Below are 24690 nucleotides of genomic sequence, written 5' to 3'. Positions count from 1 at the left end.
TACAATCAGTTGTTCTCTCGCTATTATGATGGCCACAGACACCAAGTTGATCTCAACATTCTTCCATTTAATCTGAGTTCACCTTTTTCTTCTGCACTAAAAACTGTTGTTGTTATTTTTCAAGAGCTAATGGATATTAGCTTAGAACAGATATTAGCCGTTCTCAGTAACAAACATCATAGGAAGTGACATTTCCAAAAATGTTTATCCCCGGCACATGATCCTCTGATGTCAAAAATGTTCCTCTGAATCTAGACTTACCTCTTGTTTTCAGATCCCAAGCCAAAGATGAGCTTGTCAGCAGCCTCTAATCTTCTCTGCATAATCTCTGCTTCTTCTTGTAACTGTTTGTTTTCTTTTATTGCCTCTTCATATTTTTTCCCCAAAGCTTTAAGCTCCTCCTGAATGGTAGCCAACTCGGCCTTTATCTTTTCTAGTTCGCGCTTACTTAAGTAATAGTTCCGTTCTAGCCTAGCCACCTACATTATATTATGAAGGAAATAAAAGAGTATGAGAGGAAAGAAGGGCTTTGGAGAGAAGTTTTAAGTTCTTAGATTTCATTTGGCTATTTCACATATTTCAAAGGGACCTGGTAATAAACAGCATAAGCCAAAATAACTGGCATTGTTTCTCACCCACCTCTCCCCATCCCAAATATATACATCATGGTATGATACTGCGGTTTCAAAGCAGATAAATCTCCTAGAGTTTTTCATCCACAAGGTATAATATTAAAGCATGTGAGCAGTCCTGCTGACATTGGAGGTCAGCAGGACTCTCATCCTGTCACAAAAGAGTAGGTTTGTCTGCATAATAACAACAATATTAAGACCTCAAAAATAGTCAGACTCATCATCTAGTGAAGATACTTGCTCAGTAGCCAGCTGTATATAATAACCTTTTCTTGAAGAAAGTATCCCAGTATCATCTGTTGGGCATTAGATTTCCTTTGGTAATACAGCTAACTTTCCGGTCATTCTAAATCAAAAGGTCTGTGCTTAAGGGACATGGACGTTGTGTACTACTGAGCTCTGCTCTGTGCAAATGTCACGTGTTTTGAAGTCCGTTTTCAGTAAACAGCTATAAACTGTGTTTTCCTAAGCACGTTAGATTACAAAATTCCAACTGAACATGTTCCTCCCTCCTCCTTCAAGCACTGGCAGGAATGGGAACCCACATCCCAGCATCATGACACAAAAAACACAGCAATTTATAACTGAGTACCTGCTTCACTCCTACTGCAATAGCTCTCCTAAACACCTCTTTTTAAACACTTCAAAGAGGAGAAACGGGCAGTCTACAAAATTGTCGAGTATTATTTTTCTCATCAGGATCATGCTTCATCCTCCTCTGAGTTTGCATCTACAAACTTTACCTTTTCTCTCTTCGGCTTGACTTCTTTAACTACATCACAGTAGCTCATCACTGCATCAACAAACTTTAACATTCCCAGTCCTGCTCTGCTAACAAGTTCCATTTCATTAAAGCTAGTATTAAGATTCTTTAACAGACCTAAATGGGCAAACACAAAAATATTGCAAGTGAGTTGAATTACAGTGCAGAAATCCTCAGAAAAATAGCTTTCCCTACCAGCAATATCGAGCAATGCTGTGACAGACAATATGAAACATTTGTCAGAATATTAAAGAGACTCAGACCCTAAGACAAAGCTACGGGGCTGTAACAATACAAGCACAATATTGCTAGGGATTTCTCAAGTTCTTTCTCCATGAAAGGTGTGCATTCAGGAGGTGATCAGCATGTCTGAGGATCGTGGTTTGTTTTCTCTGCAGTAGTCAGACACACTTTTCTTCAAAGAGCCAAATCCCCCTCTTAATGGAACTACTCTGGATTACATCCTAGTGAGCATGTGCAAAGTTTGGCCCATAAGCTTTAGATACAGCTTCTCTTCTTTCCACTCTGCATACATCACATTTTAATTGCCACCACATGGATGAGATCGTAATTCTACTAAAAGTGGATAAAAGCAGATAGCAGGCCTGCTCAGGTATACTGTTTGTTTCTTGCCTGCTCTAAACCAGAGTGTGTAAGACCCTAGCTAAGGTATAAACTGGATGTAAAACATAGCAAAAGGTCTTTTAACTCTGAAAAATCCACTCATCCCAACAGTGCAATGCCTGCAGCTTTGTGGACAGCGTTGTCTCCTTGCACAAAGTGAATCCCACCCTCCCAAATAACACTGGAAGGATTGCCACTGACATGGCTAATCACATTAAGAAGAACCTGCACTCATTCCAAGTATACAGATCAGTAATTTACCTCGGACAGATTTCACTTGGCTCTGAGTAATTCCGTCAAAATCTATCTCCATCAGGGATCGCAGGAAATTTGCCTCAGACATCATTGCTTTGGCTGTCTTCCAGTTTAATTCTTTGTAACCTCTGATTATAAGAACACATTCCAAAACAGCCTGCACCTGCTTAGGGGGTTTTGCAAAGGATCTAGAAAACAGATGAAGACAACAGTAGGAAAAGGAGGAGACAAAGCACATTATGCCAGACACGGGTACTCGTTAAGAGAGTCATTGCAATACAGGAAGAACTAGTACATAAGACATCCTACGCAAAGTGAAAAAGATAACCCAAGCCAGACAAGAAATTATTAACTAGTCAAAAGCTCAAAACTGATTCTTGTATTCAGACAATTTGATCAATGAAATACTAAAGGATTTCAACAGTGGAAGGCGTAAAACACTGAGCCATGATATTCTTCCCTAGGGCAGTGAAGCAGCTGTCCCTTGGGAGAAGCAGTACAGGAAGAATCCAGAGACCTGTAAGAGAAAGGAAGCTAAAAAAGTGTGGCAGGGTAGGAAGAGCCGTTGCTATTCTGGGGAGAGCCAAGGACTGGATGTGCTTTCATATTTATTCCCAAACACAAGATGTACTGTAAAAACACAGGAAAAAGTTAATGCAGCAGAGAAATACATTTTCATGCTATCAAAGCATCCCTGAAAAATAATGCGTATGTGCTACTGGTATTCACACAGAATAAAAACAGAGGAGGAACGAAGGGGTTTGGACAGCCACTGCTCAGGCAAAAAAACATAGCAGTTCCTAGTCACAGGGTAGAGAATTATGGGGAAGACATCAAACAAAGGAGTGTAAGAACAGGCTTGAGGGAAAGTCCTGGGTTAAGAATCAGGGGATTCTGTTGTGACCTCTGCACCCAGACAACTGATGCCCTGACCTTTACCCACACACCATGCAGGTGAGAAAGGTGAGGCTAAGGTTCAGACCCTGCAAACAAGGGCGTCTCAGTGAATTTCCAAGAGTTTACGCTACTGCACATCCAAATGAGTCACCTGATTTCAGTAACATCAGACTTGTCAAGCTTCTGAAGCTCCAGTTTGGCAGCTTCTAAAATAGGCATGACTTCAGCCAAAGCTGCCTCAGCAGCTGCCTTCTCCGTAGCAATAATCTTATTCTGTTCCTCTATCTCCACAGCTTTTTCTTCAGCCAGTTTTTTCTTCTCCTCAGCTAGGAATTATAAAGGCAGGACCATAAATGGATTACTCAAATTTGTATACAGAACATATACTAATATAGATAGAACATACACTAATATAGATTTGCTCTTGGCTGAAAATTAGAAATTGCCACCAACTCAGTACCTTTTTGTTGCTAGCTTGCCAATGTTTACAGTTCTATCACCAGGCTAGGAACACTGTTAGTGTTCCACACAAGAGCGCACATAATCTCTTTTGCTCCCATGCTTCCCTCTGTTTTTCATCTAATAGTAATTTTCTGAATCAGAAAGTCCCTTTCTTGCTAATGCCTCTTTCCCATGTTACGTCCTACACCTTGGAAAGGGAAGACAAGGGCAGGAGAATATAGCATTGAGTTGTGTAAAGTACTGTAGGCCAAATATATTGCAAAGATGGCAATCTGAGCAAGATAGGGGACCTACTCTTCTAGCATGACACTAGATCAGCACAGATAGAACAAGAGGGTTACCTCTAGAAGCAGATGGAGCTCTTAGACAGTTGTGTTGGGTCAACCCAACACAACACAGACTAGGTGAGGCTTGCTTAGCCTGTAAACTACCTACCTACTTCTGTGTTTGCTGAAATCTCTTGTAATAAAGCTTCACAAGCAGCTGCTTTTTCTGCTAACACAATCTTTTGCTCAGCAAGTTTCTTGTTCAGCTCAACCAGCTGTATACTAGCTTCCTTCAGTTTAACTAAGCCGCCATCCAGCCGTTTACATTGTGCTAGGTAGAAAATAAAGGGAGAAACGTTAGAGATTCATTGATTGTGTCCTATCACACAGCAATAGACAATCTCACAGAAGGTAAATACACTTATAGATGCATTTTGTGGCAAGGCAACCTCACTTAGCAAAGAAAAATGACTCTTGAGAAATTTTTCCTTTCCTAAGCCTCCCACTCAAGATGGTGTTAATGTCACTTGAGCTGCCACATAATAATCCTGTGCCACAACTTGCTTTCTGTATTGCACCGTTCATGTTTTATCCTCTTCGCATATTTCACTGCCCACTTACTGCTTAAAGAAGAATGTCAAACCCTGAGCAAGGCTGAGCTGGTATTAGATTTAATCAGACTCTTCCCCAAGTAGGGAAGTGCCTGGTTTGGAGATTCTGACTTGGGTCAGAAAAGGAACCAAAAAAAGCACAAAGGAGAGGCCACCATTTGACAGACAGAGTCTGAACCTTCCAGTATGTGGCCAGGATATTGGTCCAATGTCAAAATCAGATGCCAGCACAGCATTTGAGATAGTACTGATAACATAAGTTTTGTATATGTGGGCAATATGCAGGATTCTCACCACAATTTTAAAAAAATTAAATATTTAAATAACTTATTAAAAAGACAAAAACATCTACACAGCCTTACCTAAAATGAACTTGTTTTTCTCCTCCAGCAATTTTGAATAAGTATGGATAAAATCAAGGTAATTCTTTGGCGTGACATGGTTGCTACGTCTCAGTTTCTGCAGAAACCTCTTGCTGAAGTCCCCTACAGACTCATGCACCATGACCATATGCTCAATCACTGACTTGGAGCTCTCTGACGGGATGCGTGTGCTATTTCCTAAAATTAGGCAGAAGAAATAAAAAATTTCAAAGGTTTTGGGTCTTTTTAAGAGTCTGCCAATTACCATCTCTCTTATGTACATCTAAGTCAGGCATAAAAATAGTCTTTTCTGGGGCAAAAAGCAAGATCAGGGTAGAATGAGAAGAGAACCTGGACCTTCTGGTAGGCAGGCCACATTGTCCGCAGAGTCGGGAACTTGAATTTTAGCAATTTTTTTAATCTATTTGAGTAAGAAATTTCCATCCAAAACCATTTTTTGCCTGGAATTTTGCATCACCCGTTTAAACGCAAGCAAAATGGGAAATCAAATTATGAAATCTACAATGACTGCAAAGTAAAGAATATATTTCTTAGGCTATCACAAGGGTTAATGGGTTAAAATACTGACATAGTACTTACCAACAAAGGATTGTGCAACTGCGTACAAGGCCTGGGGGGGCCAGGGCAAAAACCAGTCAATACCAGTGTTGTTGACAAGACCTTAAAATAAAAGGATAGCGTTATCTGAAAAATTCCTTTGTAAAACTAGACACTCATCTGCCAGGCAGTCCCCTGCTTAACTTTATTTCGATCAAGAATCTGCAGGATCTGTCTTGACTCCTGTTTAGCAACAATTTTTACCACAAAGTCAACACTTCCATTATGATAGTAAACAATCAACTTTGCACCTGTGTCCTGTAACCCCATTGTACTATTCTTTAGGCTGTACCATTCTACACAATGCAGTCACGTGCTGCAACAAGGTATTTGAATGCTTGATTTAATACCACGCATTCTTCTGTAAACTACAGAAGGGAGGCTGCAGACATAGGCTGTATATTTCCAGTTCAATGAGGATGACTAATTGATTTCTAGCTGTTCAGCTGGAAAATGGACTAATCTGGTAAATGCTAATCAATAATACCCACCGATATGTGGTAATTAACTGGAAAAAAAATCATGCACTGCAAATCCTTAATCATGAAACCTGTGCAGCTTTGCTTTAGCTGCCAGACATCTCTGAGCGTCCATTGGAGATTTTCTTTCTCCTGCAAGCCAGTATTTCACAAGGAAGGGACTAAGCAGTGTATACAATTGATACCTGGGAAATTTCTGCACCACTTTCTCAGATCATCCCCAACTGGGGACATTCCCAAGACAATGTGAAGGTTGTTTGCACATTTGTTTACAAAATATTGCCAGATACTCTCTTTAGCTGGATTCATGCCAGCTTTAGTAGCTTCATCTCCAATCTGGCTTAGTATGGTGTCTTTTTCATCATCTGCAAAAAGGGCTGGCACCATTCCTGTAACACAAGGACAGAAGAATACTAGTGAGAACAACCAGTAAGAGAAAGCCATATGGCGGGGGATAGGGCAGATGAGAAACCACAGTCACAAATTTTAAACTTAGTTCTGCAAAAATGATTCTGCATAGTTTTGAATGAACCTATTAATCTCTCTTATGCTTCTCCTCCTTGTTTACTATCAAACCCCCATGGAAAATAGCCAGTACTTAGGATGATGCAAGGGGATTTGGAGGAATGATTAATTCATTTTTGTTTGGGCTTCAATATCATATACAAAATGTCATAAGAACATAAAGTGCTTTTAACTCTGCAAAGAAAAATCTTCATTAGTCTCTGCAAACCATCAGTTCATATTTTCATTCTCTCAATCACACGGCTAGTATTGCATAAGTTACCTAATGACAGACATAAGCAGAACAGGAACAGGGAGAACTAGACCAAGGAAAGGGATAAAATTTAACACATCTGTTTTTAAATCAGACTGTGTTGAAACTTCTATAGAGAGAGTGGTCACACAGTGCCAGCTGCTGCTCATTTTCAGCTGCTGCATACACTAAAAGATACTAAACTGCAGTTTAGGACATATATATATATAAGCAGTTGCTGCAGTTCAGGTGAACGCTATTAAAAAGTCAATGGGACAGGAGGTGCGTTTGTGGCTAAACGCAGTTGAAGTTATACATCAGTCTTGGAAGAAATCTGAGACTCCTGCAACATCATGATCAGCCTTCCTAGACACATATAAATGACTCTAAGAAGATGCCAAAATGCCATTATTAAGGCCAAGATCGTTTCAGGTAGTACTGAAAGGTGTAACTAACTAAAGCAGCAGAGAGCACAGTGTGAAACAGTAATAGCTGGATCAAGGGTATGTTTGAGATTATGAGTGACAAGTAGATACTGATTGGGAGTAACTGAGGCTGCCTGTGTCACCTGAAGTTAACATGTTGTTGATGAGTTCCAGGAAACTCTCTTCTGCTACATGGGCATCTGTAAACAAGAAGACCATTGACTTGTTCTCAATACCCAGCTTCTGGTACAAATTTTTTAAATCTTCTCGGAAATTATTTTCTCCATATCCTCGACTCAAGACGATCTCAAATACCTAAGGATGCAAACATATACTGAGAAGACGCAGATGGACCCAAGACATGATGGTAACTCTAAATTTCAATTAGACTGGATCAATGGTTTTGGTTTGGCACCTATCATCAGTAAATGTGTAAGTATTAAAAAATTATGCGTTACATTCTTTTTTAAAATTATATTCGTACAACCCTGCAGGACTGCATTTTCAAAATTGCTTTATGTTCATCCTCCTTTTTTGTTCTTCCTGTCCAAGCCAACAGCCTCTTTAAGAAACTGGAAGTACATGTGAGAGAGGAACATTTCCTATCTGAAATATTGCAGTATCCATCACAATGAGGTTCCTCAAGCAGCAACAGAGTGCTGCTGTAATACACATAAGTAACAAAAGCAGTAGTCAGGGACTATTAGTTGTTCACTCCCAAATCCATCCTTGTTTTCTGTCCCCAGTGCTAAAACCCAGATTTAGGGACTGACATCTTCCTGCCCAGATCACCCATCTGGTGATCTTAGACCTCCAAGCGATCACCTCACCCTGTTTTTCTCTCCACAGGGAGGAGATGCCAGCCTGATCTTACCTTGACTGACTGACTTCCCCTGCCCCATTAATTTAATCCTGATCACAAAGTTGCTTTCCTTGTCTTCTTTCACTGCAAAGATGCAGGGTCACTAACCTCACATCCAGCTGTATAGGCAGCCAGTCTTGTTAGAGACTGTTTTCCTGAGCCTCCCACTCCTATGAGCAGGGCATGCCCGTGATCCATCCGTATGATGCGATGTACATGGATTAAGTGCTCCAAAGCATCATCGAAAAGAACCAGATTCATTTTAACATTAACTTCATTATATTCCTCCAAGATCTCCTGCATATAAAGGTGAATGTTACTAGGAGACCAAGGAACAATTAATAACATTAATAAAATGACAACCCATTTAGCAGCATTATTCCTTTCCCCTTCCTCAGGGAAACTAAGCTACGGGAAAACACTGCTGACTCTGTAGCTGACCCTCAATTTTCATTACTGCAGACCCCAAATGGGTAACAATGCACATAAAATTCTATGTGCACACAAAACCAGAACAGATTTCCTACAGTTTGAGGCAGGCTTCTGCCCATTCCTCAGGCACAGAGACAGAATCAGGCACGGTTCCAAGGTGATGCACACTACCTGAAAGAGAGCTTTTGCTGTGTCATAGTCTTGGATATCTTCATAAATACGAGGTTCTCCTTCACTCAGTGCCATTCTAAAATCTCCAAAAAGAATAGGATCCCTCATTGCATACTCCAAGTCATCTCTGAAATTCTCTTCAATCAGGTTTTTTACATGACCTTGTACCTTCAAGTATATGAAATGAGTCAGGAAACACAACAAAGCAGATGATTCTGAATCCAGTAACTCTCAGAAGGGTGATAATGCAGATTCTTGCTCAAATACTGACTGATTTCAATGGAATACTTATGTCACTAGAAGATACAAAGACCACAGCCTCCCATTGTGTGCTATGTATGATTTAAAATGATCTAACAGGGAGTTCAAGAACCATTCAAGCCAATGAACTGCAGAAGTTTAAGACAAGAAAGGATAAGCCTGTTAAAAAAAAAATACCTTGTCATATATTGGTGTAAATATTATATTAATAAACCTTCCTTCACATCATTCATGGATGTCTCGCCACCAAGACTTCTCACAATATTGTAAAGACGAATGAATGCACAAATACAGAAAAGTTGCAATATAATTATTCTGAGTTGTTAAAATTGAGCTGGGGTTGCATCTTTCTACGTTAGAGGAGAAAGTTTTAAGCACAAAAATCTGAAGCCACCTTAATCTACCTCTTTTCATCTAACCTTATATGTAAGTAAATTTTATCCAAATCCTCCCCTAATTTTCAAGGTATAAAACTGGTGTCATTCTCTCTTGTGTTTTAAGATACAATTCGGAGCATTTTCCAGTCTGCAAAACAGCCAAAAACTGAATGCATTGTTTAAGGACTCGGCTCTTATCCTTCTTTTTCCTACTTGATTGTATAGTCACAATCCCTCCTAAAGGAAAATACTGACTTGAAAATGAAGTAATTTCCTGAGTTTTCCCCTGCACTGCCCTCACAGTTTGTCACCTGTGCCACTGCTAAGCAATTTTCCTGGACAGGCAAACCAAGTGACACTTTCCATTCCTTCAGCAGATCTGCTCACTTAGTCTACCATACTCACATTATTTTAGAAAAGAAAACTGCATGGGCCACGTTTTAAATTAATGGAGCAACATAGTGGTTAGACAAGTCCGCAGTCTGACTGCAAGACCTGAGTGCAACAGTTGGTAATGTTGCTGTTGCAAATTAGTTGCCATAGTAATAGTCAGTGACTACTAAAAATTGAAAGAAATTACTCACCAATGCTTTGTCTGCTTCATTAATCAGCCTGTCATGGAAAACCCTCAGGCACTCATTCCTCCAAACTCTCACCATCTGGGTCACTGTTGGAAACCTACATTAACATTGGAATATCACACTGCATCAAATGAGCTGACATGATTCCTAAGGCCATATGGTTAATAACACTGACCAAAGTCTGGACTGACTTTTTTTAACTCTTTTTGGTTTTGTTCTTTTTATAAGGACAAATAAATAATTTGCTTGCATTTTTACCTCTGGATATTTTATTTATGAAAGACTAACGCATCAGCGTTTGTTATCAAGACTAGGATAGGATAGGATAGGATAGGATAAGATAGGATAGGATAGGATAGGATATTTCAGTTGGAAGGGACTTAGAACAATCATCTAGTCCAACTGCCTGACCAATTCAGGGCTGACCAAGTTAATGCATGTTATTAAGGGCGTTCTCCAAATGCCTCAAACACTGACAGGTTTGGTGCATCGACCACGTCTACAGGAAGCCTATTCCAGGCTTTGATCACACTCTCAGTTAAGAAATGCTTCCCAATGTCCATTCTAAACCTCTTCTGGCACAGCTCTGAACCATTCCTACACATCCTGTCACTGGATACCTGGGAGAATTACCTCATCTTCACACAGATTCATGCAGTATAAATAGCTGTAGGATCTGAAGGCAATTTTTCAATTCTTACCTCTCTGGAGTTGTAAGAATAAGTCCATTATAGACCCTGGAAAGATCCCGCAGGTTAAAAATGTAATGGAATTTGGAAGGAGTAGGGGGTAGGTCACGAATAATCATTTTATAAAGCTCCAAAGTACACACTGTAATCTTGTCAGAGATGGCTGATACAGACTCATTAAACATCTGAAAACATGAGAAAGAAGAGGTGTTTTCATGAGACTGCCCAGAGGGAACTCAATGCTATTAAACATATTCCGCTTTCCAGCTGTTAACCCTGCTTGGTATATTTCAAATAATTGAGGGCAAACATTTTCAGAAATTCATATTCCTGTGTAGTACGAACATTCTGTAGTTAAATGTTTTGGGCAGGGCCCATCTTCACTCCCAAGCCTGCACAGTGCTGAAGATATCAAACTCCATGACTGGGATTTCTACAGCACTTCCATAGCAGAAAAAATAAGTTGCTCTTTTTTTTTACATAATTTTTCAGTTTACTTGATAGTAATGCAGTCTACTTCATTAAATTTTTCACTGTCATTCAGGACTTTCCTGACCTTTGCGTATTTGGTTATAAGAACTGTAACCAAATGGTTCACAGGTTTCAACCTATGAAAAGCACCGGTTTTATAAATGATCTGCTGACTTGAAAGTTTACATATTACTCAAGAATTTATCAAAACAATGTAAACTTATCTTCTGAGAAAGAGAAGAGGAAGTGAAAGGTTTGCATGAGGTTCTAAACAAGAAAAAAAAAATGGTAACAGAAGATTTCAGGTCTTGTGATAACAGAAATGAATGTCTATTTAAAAATAATAAACGTGTTGAGCAATCCTTTAAAAACAGTTAAATTACCGCGGTGTGGCCTTTCAGGATGGAGGCATAGATCAAATTCAGTGATTGCTCAGAAGGAAAAGGTATGTTAAAAACACTGAAGAGTGAGATGAATCGAGGGTCAACTTCATTCCGACCTCCTCCAGCTTTCCCCATGGCAGCAATGAAATCCAGGTCTCGAAGAAGTTTACAGTTCATCTCCTTACCACGGTCGTACAAGAAACCTTTTTCCAGCAGCAGCTTCAACAAGGCAATGGGTTGCTGTGTGCCATACTCATCAACCTTTGTAATACAAGAGAGCCAAGATCTTTAGAGCGCAGTACATCAGCATGCCACTTACTGCTATAAATGTGGAAATACTGTGCTCCATACTGAGGAGAACATTATAAGGACTAAGAGACACTTTGTAAAGCTTTAGCATTGATTGTGAACATTCACTCCAATGTGTCCTGTGAGAAAAGTGCCTCTTCCCTGAGATAAACGAAATGCGCACATACTCTTTTGCCCTATTTGTAAAGAGAAAGCGATGGTTCCTATAGTACACAACCGGCAGCCAGTATCAGGCCAGAGAGACATGATTTAAATGGCATAAAGAAATGATCCAACAGGATCTCACTTATATATAGGACAAATATTGTAACAGACAGAAACACTCCCTACTGCACACAAGTCCAACTCTTCTAAAGATTCTAAACAGAAATCCAGTTATGGATTTACCATGAATCTCCTCGACTTGTGATTCACTGGATCTGTATATGAAGAGACCACATTTGTGCCACCCCAAATGTTTCTATACTACCTTGCAAACTATTGGCAGCTTACCCTTGGCATATTGATATCATCCATGAAAACAATGAGACGTTTTCCCATAGGAGGGCCGTAAGTATCTTTAGTTCGCTTCTCTACATTTGTCTCTAGGTTTCTCTGAATGTCCATTGATGTTGTACGAGAAGAGAAGTTAATTACTAGCAGCAGCTGCAAAGGGATAAGAATGGATTTTTACCTGTTCTTTTTTTAACTAGAGCATTCAAAAATATTCTTTATATTAGACTGTCAGACATACAGGAAACACTTTTCTGGTCCATTTATTCACTTGAATTACAGATGACAAAGAAAAGTAATCCCATTCTTAGCACTTCAATAACATATATTTACTTTATAAAATTGAATTTACACATGGCAGAACAGAACAAAACATCTTTGATCCTGAAGGATTCTCAAATCATTCACACACTTTGGGCCTGAACTTGCAGTTCATGTTACCAAAGTCAATATTGCTACCCACAGACTCAGGCCTCACAATGCAAATTTAACACAAGGACAAGGGACAAAAATGCAGCTTTAAAAACAATGCCTCATACATACATTAAGGTCTTTGTTCAGATTATTTAGGAAGTTTTGTGTAGTTGCTGTTTTAGATGTACCCGATTCACCTACAAGAACAACCGGGCGTTTTATTTTTACCATCTGTTCTAGTAACCAAGTAGTGCGTGTTGTATCCACTGTAGGCACTGAAAAAGATCATTAATATGATAGTAGGTTAAAATAAAATGCAGTACAGCAGAGGGATTTATATTTATAGAACAGTGCTGGATGAGACTCTCAAGGTATTAACATGCAGTTGCACAAAGACATAATCTGAAGTATCAACTCACTAACAATGTTGAAAGAAAATTTTAATTGCTCAACTATCACTTTTCAGCTTTTATCCCTGGGATCTTTTCTCCTATAGGTATTTTAAAAAAGACATTATCTTCCATATAGAAGGGTCATGGACTGGTTAAGCTCCATTTAATCCCTATTTCAAGGATATAATCAGGATTTATTTGGATCATAAGCATTTTCCCAGAACTCTACAGTGATGAATTTCGTTCTATGTGAATAGTCTGCCATTAGGAGCAACTTTAGAGATCATATAATTATCCCTTGTGTCAGTGAAGTTAACCTGTGCTTGCTTAAGTCTTACTATAAAGTAACCTGCATTAATTTGTCCTTACCTGTGAAAAGCAGCTGTCACCATTAAACAGTGCTTGAAGTAACAACCAGTAACAGCCTTAAGAATGCAATTTTTACCTATCGAGTACCTGAACCACAAAGCTGACATTTTTCCTAGAGTTTCTGGTAGAGCAGACACTGAATCTTCTGCTATTCTGGCTTGTAAAAGGCATTGTTAGCTCCTAATAAGCCTTATTAACTGAAACAACCTTTTCATCCTTTCCTCATTTATTACACAGTGCTGTAAATATCAACTCTATTTCTGCTAAGCTACTTTGACAAGAACATTGAAGCAACTGATTTGTGCCATCACAAGAAACTGAATGTGAGTAGATGACCTTCAGTACAGAAAGAGGATGCCTCATGTTGAGCCATGCACTCAGTAGTGACACATTATAAATTAAAGGCATACCATTACTGTATTTTTATCTTACACTCACCTAGAATGTCAAGAAATTTCACTTGAGGCTTATGAATATATTCAGGAACAAGTTTCATCCAAGGCACCCACTTTTTTTGAAATCCATCAAAATGGAAGTCGTACAAAGTTGGCAGCTGACCTGCAAACCATTAAGCAACTGGAGGTTTTCTAGGACACTGAAATATTTCATAAGAAAATAATCTGTTTGAGGTGAAAGTGAAGAATAAGATTCTGGACCAAGTTGGGCAAAACTGCATTCTGTTTACTTGTTCATTTAACCCAGTAAGGCATCAACCAAAATTCTCCTCGTCCAGCACTTGGATCATACTACCACTTTTTAAGTACCTTCCACTGGTTTTCCTTTCACATTTTATTTTTCCTTTCACTGTTTACCTCTTCAGCTCAGCATAGAAAAGTACTGTTCTGTGAGGACAGATCACTAGCTGAGAGTCATCTAGCATCAGTATCTCTACATGGTTTTCAGTGATAGTCCTTCAGAGAGCATATTTTGCAGCCAGTATGGCTAGCTGGAAGGAAGAACGATGTTCTGCCTTCATGGAAACTAACACTTTCCTAATATAATCGATGGGATTCAGACTAAATTATGACAAGATCCTACCTGGCAGCTCCCCTGGCTTAGCCAGGATGTTATCATCATGAACAGTAGACATGCAGGAAATACGTTTAACATTTTCATCAAATGTAATTCTCCCAGCATCAAGAAGAGCAGCACCTAAGGAGGAATACAAAGCTTCCAAGAAAAAACACTCCAGAATATCAGGATCATCAGGCTGTACCACAAGTAGAGCTTCCAGCATCACACTCAACTGCACCACCTGTTGTAAAACAAGACAAAACTCTGTAAGTAAGCCTAACATGTTTTCAGCTGTTTGAGTGTTTGCTGATCTTTTGTCCTTACAGGTGTATTTACTGATATGAGTATTAATGACAGTAGAAGAGCATTGTTAGGAACGGACTGTTTCGTTTATCTCTTGGTACTCATCACTAGCAAACTGACGTTCCAGCATGGACTCTACTCCTGTGCTTTCTTTGGGAGGTTTTTACTCTCTCCATCATTCCATTTCTTTTTAGATAAACTTTTTTAACCTTTACTCTCTATTCCTTACCATATTTAAATCTGTTTGAGGAACAATGGTCTTCAGCCTTTCTCCATGTCTGCCATCCACAATTCCCTCTACAATCATATCAATAAGGTAGGGCACATATTTTTCAAAGAGACGATTCAATTCAATTCTTTCTTGCTGAGGAACGAAAAGGACAATAATTCAGCACACAGAAACCTGGAAAGCTGATTTTTGACAGCAGAGCTTCCCACCAATACCTGGCTGACCAAGTATGATTGTTCTTGCAGGAATCAATTCTACCAAAGACAGTGTACAGTCACATGAATAAATGTGACACTATTGTACAGAAAAACAATATTGTACTGCAAACCTGCTGGGTTTCCAGCAGGTGAGGATCTGCATTCATCTGGTGCTAGCAACTAAGTTGTCTTACTGCAACTCCCTGTGGAATTGAGTTTTGAATGTAAATGTAAGAAACAAGGACCTAAGCAATCTCACTGTTAACTCTTTGAAGGTCAGGTAAACTGATTTCTTGGTTCTTCACTTCTCAGAAATAACCAGAAGTTAGAAAAGCTAGAAAATCTCTTTAGCCCTCTGCTGCAGGCCTAGTGATGAGATCTGTTGTCAGAAAATCAGGCTGCCTTTAAGAAGTTGGGTTTTTCCAGCTGTCTACAGTTCAGTATTTAATACAGATGGTCTCTGAACAAGTGCGGAAATTCCCACCTCACTTCCTCTTCCTTGGATCCACTTCTGCCAGTAGGGCTTATATTTTAGATTTTTAGGATCTACAAAGACCATTCCACAGCGGGATACTGTGGCAGGAGATGCATACTGTAAGTCACCAACCTATAAAATAATCATACAAGATAATCATACACTTAAACAAAGAACAGCCACAGTAACAGCCTTTCAGGCTTTGTAGACCCGCCTGTATCTAACCCTCCCCACGTATTAAACAGTACAGTCATTACTTACCTCAAACAACAAAGCACAGTGTGACTGAAGTCTAATGCGTTCCCCATTTGCCAGGGTCAATAACCTGTTGTCATCCATGACAGAATTCATGTTTTCAACCCAGAGAGCATCCACATCCCCATCAAACAGAATGTACCTGTGGATACAGGAGTCAAGGGGCACCAACTAATCTCTGATTTTACTAACATATTTCAGAATTCAGATGTGCCATCAATGGTGTCAGTGTCAGTCCAGGTGTTTTAAAGCCTCCCATTCCTTTTTGATAACTGCATAGTTTCCATCCATCTCACTGAGGCTGGAAACTCACAGAAGACAGAAAAACCCCTAGACACTTTCTATTTATTCAGCTTTTTGCCTTTTTTAATAGTGCAGTATCAAATATTTAAAATAAAAAAAAATAAAATATTGATGTAAAACTCAGTATCTAAAAATAATGACAATGATTTCTAGCTGTCTACCTTCGCTCTTTCTTGTCAGTAGGCCTGTTGATATCCCGAAAAATGTTTGACAGGACTCCATCTGTCCAGTCTCGTGTGGTAGGGTCAAGGATCCCATACAGCTCAATCACACTCATAGCTTTAGGGTTCAGTGTGTAAAGTTTTGTCAATAATCCCAGCCTAGAGATACAGCAAGAAAAGCAATATTAAAATGACACAATACCATCTCATATTAACCCAGGCAAACACTATGATCAGCTATTGATCTTGTCATGACTACACAGCGCTGAATAATGCGGTCTATGCCATTTTACAACCAGATTTCCATGTATCAAATTCTATACTCACTTGTTTTGGGCCTGGCACAAAGCATTAATGACAACTGATTTGCCACCTCCAGTAGGTCCAACTACCATTGTAGTGTGACGAGTTAACATTGTCTCATACATCTGAACTACTTTATCCACCTGAAAAATAAACACTGATTCAATAGACTGCTGTCCATAATTATTCTATGGACAAGACCAGCAGCTGGTCTATATCAATTAAGCTTTCCTCGTGCCACTCCAGAGTGCAGCAATGCATATCCAGCCTAATGTTTACAACAAAAAAATAACATTTTTTATACCTGGTCTGGTAAAACAACATAACCCCCTTCTTCCAGCACTTGTTCTACAGCATCGTTAAAGTTAGGATAGCGGACTCGAGGGCAATCCAGGCCAGGAAACAAGTCAGAGATTAGGCCAAGGAAGAGAGGTACATCTTCAAACACAAATTTAGGAAGATTCATATCTCGTAGAGCTCTCATCAATACAACTTCCTAGAAAAAACATAGCAAAATCAATCTTTACCAAAAAGCTAACCAATTATCTTATATGTAGTAACTTCAAATATCTCTAAAAACTATTTCCTGATCACTCCAGTACAGCTTTGAGAATGTTTTCTTGGCATCAGTTACTAGTGGAAACAAAGGTTATTTTATAAGGATTAAGCAGACCAATAGCTAAAAATAACACACTGCCTTTTTCTACCACATTAAACAAATGCCAAATGGCTGGAGTGGCCCACACCACAGCTTCCCTGATTTGATATTAAAATAACAAACACTTTTATGAATATACCCAAGTTCTGTAGTCCCCTTGAGAGCATCATTTAGACCCCAACTTCCTGCCAACCTGCAATGTGCATCTGTACATAACTTTATAGGAGAGTTTCCTTCAGTGTCTCCAAGTTTTTAAGAAGAAATTTGAATAAGAATTTTCCAGGCAACTGGGTATCACAACCGTACATATAGAAATAAAAAATATGTGTAAAAGAAAGCCATAAAAAGCAATGCAGTACTAAAAAAATTTAATTTATAAGTATACTGTACTATTTGAGCTACACAATTAATAACTGCATGACTGGAGCACTTGCTGTTCAAAAACTAGCTTTCGCTATTCATCCAGAGACATTCATCTGGCTATTTGCATTCTGGACTTAACAAGAAGTAAAATACCTCATTTTCTATAGATTCCTCTACTTTGACTTGAGTTCTGATGGTAACTTGCTGGCACAGGGCATGATGAAATTCAATAAGAACAAAATGAAATAATAAGACAAATAAAACCAGTGCTCCTGTTTCCAACAGAGACAAACTACAGCAGACATGTAAACGCATCCTCTTCCTAAGGAGAAAGATGATCTACCCACGGTAACTAAGTAGCAAATCTACCTCACTGAGGTCTGCTGATCCTCTTTTCAGTTCTCCAGCCATCACCAACACCGACTTAAGGGCTCGCAGTCCAAAATCGTAATGATGTTGTTTAGAAAGTTGTTCCTTTGCCAGCTTGTATAGCACCGTCATCTTCTTGGCAAGCATCTGTTTGAGATTTAAGTTAGAGAATCACGAACATGTAAGTCGCAACTAAACACTGGCCATGCATACATGGGTGCGTACATGGGTATGGGTAGCTATAAAATTCTCTTACCTTTGCCATAAGGAACCCTTCAGAAAAGAGCATGATTTCACAGATTTGCTGAAGATCTGGTACAATAACAACCACAGGCCTGAACAAAGCTTTTACAGACTCAGGGAGCTCAGTCCGGCCAGCGTAACCAGGATTCATTGTAATAAAAATGCCCATTCGGCTGTCAAGGGTAATTTCCTGTCCTTGAAACTAAAGGCATAAGACAATGTTACAACAATGTGTATTTGGAATTTAAACAAATAGTACTTTTTGCTCAGAGAGAAAACCAGCGATACTGGGGCACCCACTTAGGACAACACGTTAAAACACTTAGCTTTAGGTAGTCATCCAGATACATTCATCCCACCATTTGTACCTTGCACATAAACATCAAGACATTTCACACTTCTCGATCAAATTTTCTGTCTCAGGGTTTTGAATTTCAACGAACGTGAGTAAATAAAGCCTCACAACCCACATCAAGTTAAGTTACTCCTGTCCCTAATTACTACTGTACTTACTATTATCCTATTTAGCTTACTTTTATCCCACTTCACAAATGACGAACCTAGAAAAGGATTAGGAAATCAGGAAGGATTTAACATCTCTGAAACTGAGAGTAGATACTCAGGAGTTTGAAAAGTTCAGCACAAATGAATTACAGAAGAAGTATCTAATGATGGGATCTAACTCTGAATCTTGGCCTCAAAAACAACATCAGCCTTCACAATTACTCTTTTTTAAATTTTTACCTGAAATGTTTTCAACTTATTCATTAAAGCATTTCGAATAGTCTGAATCTGAGAAGAAATGACTGAAAGCACGGAAGCATCGATACGATTGAATTCATCAAAGCATCCCCACGCTCCACACTGGGCGAGACCAGAGAAAATTTTACCAACTGCCTAACAAGAACAACAAGAAAAATATCTCAGCAATGAATATATAAAACATTCAGCATCAGCAAATTTTGGAGTACGCTAAAACTCAACGACTGGGTAAAAACTCTGGATTTTTCCATATGCAGGAGCTAGCAATCTGTCATAACATCTTGCAATGATTATTTGCCGAGTGCAGATTGCCCGTGAGGAGCTTAAACACATATCATATAGTCATTGCTCCACTGCTTGAAAGCACCTGAAATTCCTTCCAGAATTTCTTCAAAACAGACATTTTAACTATATTTCATTATCAATCAGCATGGTATCTCTAAGGGAGGTACATATTCAGAAGTTCAGAATATGTCCTCATCCTAGGCACTGAAAAAGAGTAGTAACTGGCACTTTATCTGAGAACACAGATCTTCAACTCTTACTTTGAAATCCATGCCTTCTCCGCAGTTTGTCACTACGCACAGCAAACCCAGTGCTTTGGCCAGATCCTTGGTTGTTTCCGTTTTCCCTGTACCTGCTGGCCCTGCTGGTGCTCCTCCCAAAAACATTGATAAAGCCTTTGGAAACAGATGAAAAAGCAAAGCAAAGCTTGGATTACATTTATATTAGGTTGGTAGCAAAATCACAAATGAACTGTTGGGTACAAAAAGCCTTAAATTTTATCTGTGAATGCATTCTATATTATCTTTGATGCAATCAGGTTAGAAGGACATCACAATTATTTTCAAACATAATAGCGTTCGCATTGATATCTAGGAGGTAACAGAAAGTGGCGATAAAACAACTATGTGATTGCCGAGAAGTGTATTTTAAAAGGGTTTGTTAGTAAAAATCTCCTTGAACATATACCTGTGTGAGTGTAAGATAAATACGATCTGTAAGGGGAGTGATCACAAGACGTCCATTCAAACCCATATACTCATAACCGTACGAAAACGTGCCTGTGCACTGCCTCACACTCAGTTCGTCTGGCTCTCGGTCCCAGTAAAAACGCAGCTGGCTTTCCCATTCAAACTCCTGAGCCTGCAGAATGCTACACAAGAGAGACTGGCGCACATGAGGTAAAAGGATGGAAATACAATTTATGCATTTGGTATTTTTTCAATAGGTTGGGGGGCAGTGTTTACCTGTCTCTTACGAATGTATCAACAATGTCTCTGGCGTGAACATCAATAATGAGAACAGTGTTGTATTTTTTCCTGTCATTTTTGCTCAAAGGCATTGTAATGCGTGTAACCAGGTCATCAATTTGTCTATGCATTTTTTTAGCATAAAGTTTCATGGCCTGTTTCTCTCCCTTCTTCACTTTCCGAAAGACATCCTCTACCTCCCAAGTCCACCACACCTGATTAGCAGCCAGCACCATCATGCCTTGGTAGAGTAACATCCAATCGACTCTATGGGAAATATATATAGTGAGGAAGTCTGAGTAATTGTTTATTCTAAGTAACTGATCAGGATAGGAAAAGAAAAAAAAAAGTAACAGAAAAAAAAAAGACATTCCTCCTATTTCTGCAACAACTACCACATGAGCCAAAGTTTACACAGATGTACAGAATTCTATCAAGGTATGCGGTAGTATTTCAAAAGCCTAGGAAATACTCTGATATTCCATGTGTAAAGATTGCCAGGTGGAATTCATAGTGAGCAAAACATGCTGTGCACACAACAGGAAAAATAAAAACTCAAGACTTAGGAAATTACATACAATAGATAACACATTTTTTTCTAGTTAGTTAAAATACTGCATATGCATGTATTCATATCCCTCCACATACAGAAATACAGGCTAAATTGTGTAAAAATTAAAAAATTAAGTCTTTATTTTTCTATATCACTACAGGCTCATAATAACATATACAGTATTTGTGTTATCCCTGACACATCGTTTCACCTGCTTCTGTCTTCACAGTATCGAAAAATAGCTTCCTTAGTAAGGAGTCTGTTCGTTCGTCTCATTTCTTGTAGCACTGCTGTCATCCAATTCTCCACTCTGCCTTCTGCAGCTACAGCCTGCCGGAACTCCATCACCTCCCCCTCAGCTGATATCATGGCTGTTGCAATTTTCTTATCCCCATCACCATCCTGAAACCTCAGGGAGGCTACGTTATCATACATCTGAAATGCACCAACAAAGAAACTCAATGGCATTTTAGAAACAAAGCTTCAAAGATTTAAGTGTATCTAGCCCTCCATTTAATCTTGAAAGAAGATTTCCATGGACTGTAAAGAGAAATGCATGTGACTGTAAGTAATCAAATACAAATGCTGATAGCTCAGCAGCCCAATTGCAGAGTAAATAAGCAGATGATCCGGCCCAAATTAGATTGGGGTTTTTTTCTAGAAAATAAAGATCTATCAGGAGCCACAGGAAGGTTCTTTAATGATCAGTCATTCCGGTGTATCTTGAATGTTCCTCTACCAACGTTACTCTACTGTAACTACTGCTGGCTAGTATGAGAGCCAGGAGAGACTATCGATCAGATTTGATTTAGTTAGTCAGAAGCTTCTTCAAGATGCTGCCAGGGTGCTCTTTGTACGCAATAAATACTAGTGCACCCTTAACAGCATGTACAGTATAGTCTGTTAAACTTTTTAAAGGACCTGAAAGCACAAGGCACTGTGGAAAACCAGACATTGTACCTTTATCATGTGTTCCTGGACACAAAGTGGGTTACTGCTGCCAAGGATACTAAGCAACTCCTCATCAGATATAAAGAAAAATCTTGGGAAAGCATTTCTCTTGGAATCCAAATAATCATTCAAGCTTTTCTGACATTTCTCCAGCACATCATTTATATGATGGAGGTCTGACAGGCGATTTGGGGCTTCACAGCATTTTTTTATTGTTGGTTCTTTTACAGTTTCCTCCATTATCTATATAGGGAGAAGAGAAAGTTTAGAAATACTGAACAGCAATGGACTACACTAAATTATATTTAACTAGTGACAAAGCATATAGGTAGCACAGCAATACAGGTTCTTGCAGAAGTGAATTAGACAATTTTAAGTATGGTTTCCTATTGCTGCAGTGCTATATGAACCCAGGACAAACATGAAGATAGTATGCTTTCAAAGCTGAGCGCGTGGAGATACTACTGTAAAAGCAAGTGTAAGCAAGACAAGCCTGTATCCTAAGTTATGCAAGCATAAGCATATACCTGACTTGGCTCCTGTATACAGTGGAACTTCAAGTGAAGGACAAACATGGCATGTCCGAATCACAATACTATCTCAATTTATTGGATGGGAAAAAGAAAAGTAAGCCATATTCATTATTCATACTGGGAATGTGTTCAGTATGGGAACGGTGGCATTATACCCGTAAAGCCTTTTTAGCATGTATGTAGGTCCTTAACCTATAGAAACACAACTAAGCTTCCTATCATGGTAAAGGTAAAAAGATGTATCCAATGAAAGGAAAAGGGGATTCAGCCTGCCCAGTACCACCAGCCAAGGATCACACCTCTGCCCAGCTCAGTTAAATCAGGAGAAATCTTCTGTGTATGACAGACGTGAAGTAAAACACCAGAGTTCCTGGGTTCCCCAATCTCATATTCAATTCCTTATAACATACCATTCTCAGTGTTACAAATGACATAGAAGACTACAGCTAACTATGCAACTGGAAGTAAAATGCACTAAATAATTATGCTGATCACAAGTCAAGTCAGTTACTTGCCTTTTTAAACATTCTGTCTACGTTGTCAAATATTTTGGCTTCCTCTGGAAGCTGTGATCTGATATCTCCACCAATAAAGATGCTCTCCAGGTACATCCATTTCCTCTGAACCACCATCCAGATCTAAGACACAAATGTTACCATCAAAGAAAAAAAAAATAGAAAACTCCGATTATAAATAATAAACATTAATTATTTAGTCCAGCACTTTTCTCCCTACCTCAATTACTTCATCAATCAATGACAGAGTTTTTTCCCAGTGGTGAACAGTTGAAAGGAAAGGACCCACAAATCGACTGCTCAAAACACTCTGAAGATTGACATTGTTGTCATCAAGAATCTCTAAAATTTCATCTACAGATCCCAGAATAAAACCTCGCTTCTCAGTGCCTTTGAAGTACATTTGTACAGTGAATTTCAGGTGTTCCCATGTTTCCACTATTTCCTTCACACCCTGTATGTGAGCATAAAAAGGTGCACATTTTAGTCTTCAAAAACTAGAGAACTATAATCTTAGCATAAAAACGAAATCAATTAATTCAGCAAAATTTTTGCACAGATTGTCTAACACCAGTTTATAAAGAAGGGTCTATTTCAAAATATCATGATAGAAACAGAATAGATCCTCCTTCAGATCATTTTTCCTAGGCCAAACTTGCTTATTGTAACAACAAAAATCCAATATACTGTTGCCAAAGCTAAAATAGCTGGGATTCTGTGCCACCTGGTAGCTTATTAACAGAGCTATTGATCTTAGTTGCCATCAGTTACACTATACATCCCTGAAGATGGCTGAACTTGCTGTCATGCCAACACAAAAATCTCAAATAAAACATAAACCGTTGTCAGCTTTTTAGCTGGCATCTTTTTAGTTTTATTAAGACTTTTTACATTACCTTCTCAATGCTAAGTTCCTTAACAGCAGTTCCGACTATTTCACTGATAATGTCTGAGTGTCTGTGAAGTTCCATAGCAAACATATTCTCCAAAGTGAATGTTTCTGGTGCCATGTCAAAACTTCTTCCTGTTTTCTCCATAAGGTCTTGCCAATGCCTGTTTCAAATTGACACATCAACAGTTGTACCAACCACCATGATACAGTAAAAATGAAAACAACTGTAATTTAATATATAATAATTAAACCATGTTTAGCTCTCTACGATTTAAACGAGAACTAGTATTTTGAATACATAAAGTATCCTAGTCATTGTAGTCACCTTGCATGCTATTACACAAGTTCATTAAGCAGGAAGTGAAGTTTCAAGCTGCAGGACACGGCATGACCCCAGAAAATGAAATTCAAAGTTCTAACAAAACAAACAAAATCTTCCCATATATAGAAAATGGATTTAAATAAATTGAAGCAAACCTTTCTCTTAAAGCTTCGTTTTTCAAATCAAGCAACAAAGGAATGGAGTCTCGAAATGCCTTCATTTTTGTTTCCAAGTGAAATGCTACTGGCATACTGCGGACTTGTTTGGGCAGCTTTCGAAGGGCTTTAAGAAATCCTTCGATTCCCTCCTGAAGAAACTGGACATTGAGGTTTTTCCAGAGTGTCTGAGACCATTCCTTTTTAGCTGCCTGGGAACAAGGTCATCAGTAGGAAAAAAATCATGTTTCCTTTTAGTTCTGACCAAAAAAAAATAAAAATCTTGCCACTACAGTAGGATGTAGAGATCAGAGTCCGGATGCAGATGTAATTGTATTAACATTTTACAAACAGAGAAAGAGACAGGTTCATGACCAAGACAGATTCATAGCCAAACACAACTAGTTGTATAAGAAATAATCAAAAGGAAATACAGAGAATGGGAAAAGCACCCTTAAGAGCATACTTTACAGGGCATTTTAATTTTGGAAAAATAAAACTTATTAAGATCAATTAAAGCCTGAGAT

General features: G+C 38.8%; 1 protein-coding gene across 1 annotated transcript in view; it reads right to left on the bottom strand.

Moving 5' to 3' along the window:
- Positions 1–24690, bottom strand: part of DNAH10 (dynein axonemal heavy chain 10) — a 57505-nt gene that overhangs the window by 13741 nt on the left and 19074 nt on the right. Inside the window, exons 24-59 of the mRNA XM_063351338.1 lie at positions 24164–24375; positions 23691–23847; positions 23015–23248; positions 22795–22917; positions 21756–21989; positions 21007–21230; positions 20240–20509; positions 19962–20145; positions 19535–19669; positions 18972–19124; positions 18241–18429; positions 17985–18131; positions 16899–17090; positions 16619–16737; positions 16292–16450; positions 15834–15969; positions 15582–15704; positions 14901–15035; positions 14393–14609; positions 13793–13912; positions 12723–12868; positions 12180–12332; positions 11379–11639; positions 10537–10709; positions 9839–9932; positions 8617–8784; positions 8122–8310; positions 7295–7466; positions 6155–6358; positions 5473–5553; positions 4873–5070; positions 4069–4230; positions 3323–3497; positions 2281–2462; positions 1376–1512; positions 262–479 (exon numbers count right to left, since the gene is read on the bottom strand). Coding sequence (XP_063207408.1) covers positions 262–479; positions 1376–1512; positions 2281–2462; positions 3323–3497; positions 4069–4230; positions 4873–5070; positions 5473–5553; positions 6155–6358; positions 7295–7466; positions 8122–8310; positions 8617–8784; positions 9839–9932; positions 10537–10709; positions 11379–11639; positions 12180–12332; positions 12723–12868; positions 13793–13912; positions 14393–14609; positions 14901–15035; positions 15582–15704; positions 15834–15969; positions 16292–16450; positions 16619–16737; positions 16899–17090; positions 17985–18131; positions 18241–18429; positions 18972–19124; positions 19535–19669; positions 19962–20145; positions 20240–20509; positions 21007–21230; positions 21756–21989; positions 22795–22917; positions 23015–23248; positions 23691–23847; positions 24164–24375 — 6176 coding nt within the window. The remainder of the gene's footprint in view (positions 1–261; positions 480–1375; positions 1513–2280; positions 2463–3322; positions 3498–4068; positions 4231–4872; positions 5071–5472; positions 5554–6154; positions 6359–7294; positions 7467–8121; positions 8311–8616; positions 8785–9838; positions 9933–10536; positions 10710–11378; positions 11640–12179; positions 12333–12722; positions 12869–13792; positions 13913–14392; positions 14610–14900; positions 15036–15581; positions 15705–15833; positions 15970–16291; positions 16451–16618; positions 16738–16898; positions 17091–17984; positions 18132–18240; positions 18430–18971; positions 19125–19534; positions 19670–19961; positions 20146–20239; positions 20510–21006; positions 21231–21755; positions 21990–22794; positions 22918–23014; positions 23249–23690; positions 23848–24163; positions 24376–24690) is intronic.

Source organism: Chroicocephalus ridibundus, chromosome 13 (genome assembly GCF_963924245.1).
Source record: "Chroicocephalus ridibundus chromosome 13, bChrRid1.1, whole genome shotgun sequence".
Taxonomy (NCBI): Eukaryota; Metazoa; Chordata; class Aves; order Charadriiformes; family Laridae; genus Chroicocephalus; species Chroicocephalus ridibundus.
This window is presented reverse-complemented; position numbering and strand designations above follow the sequence as displayed.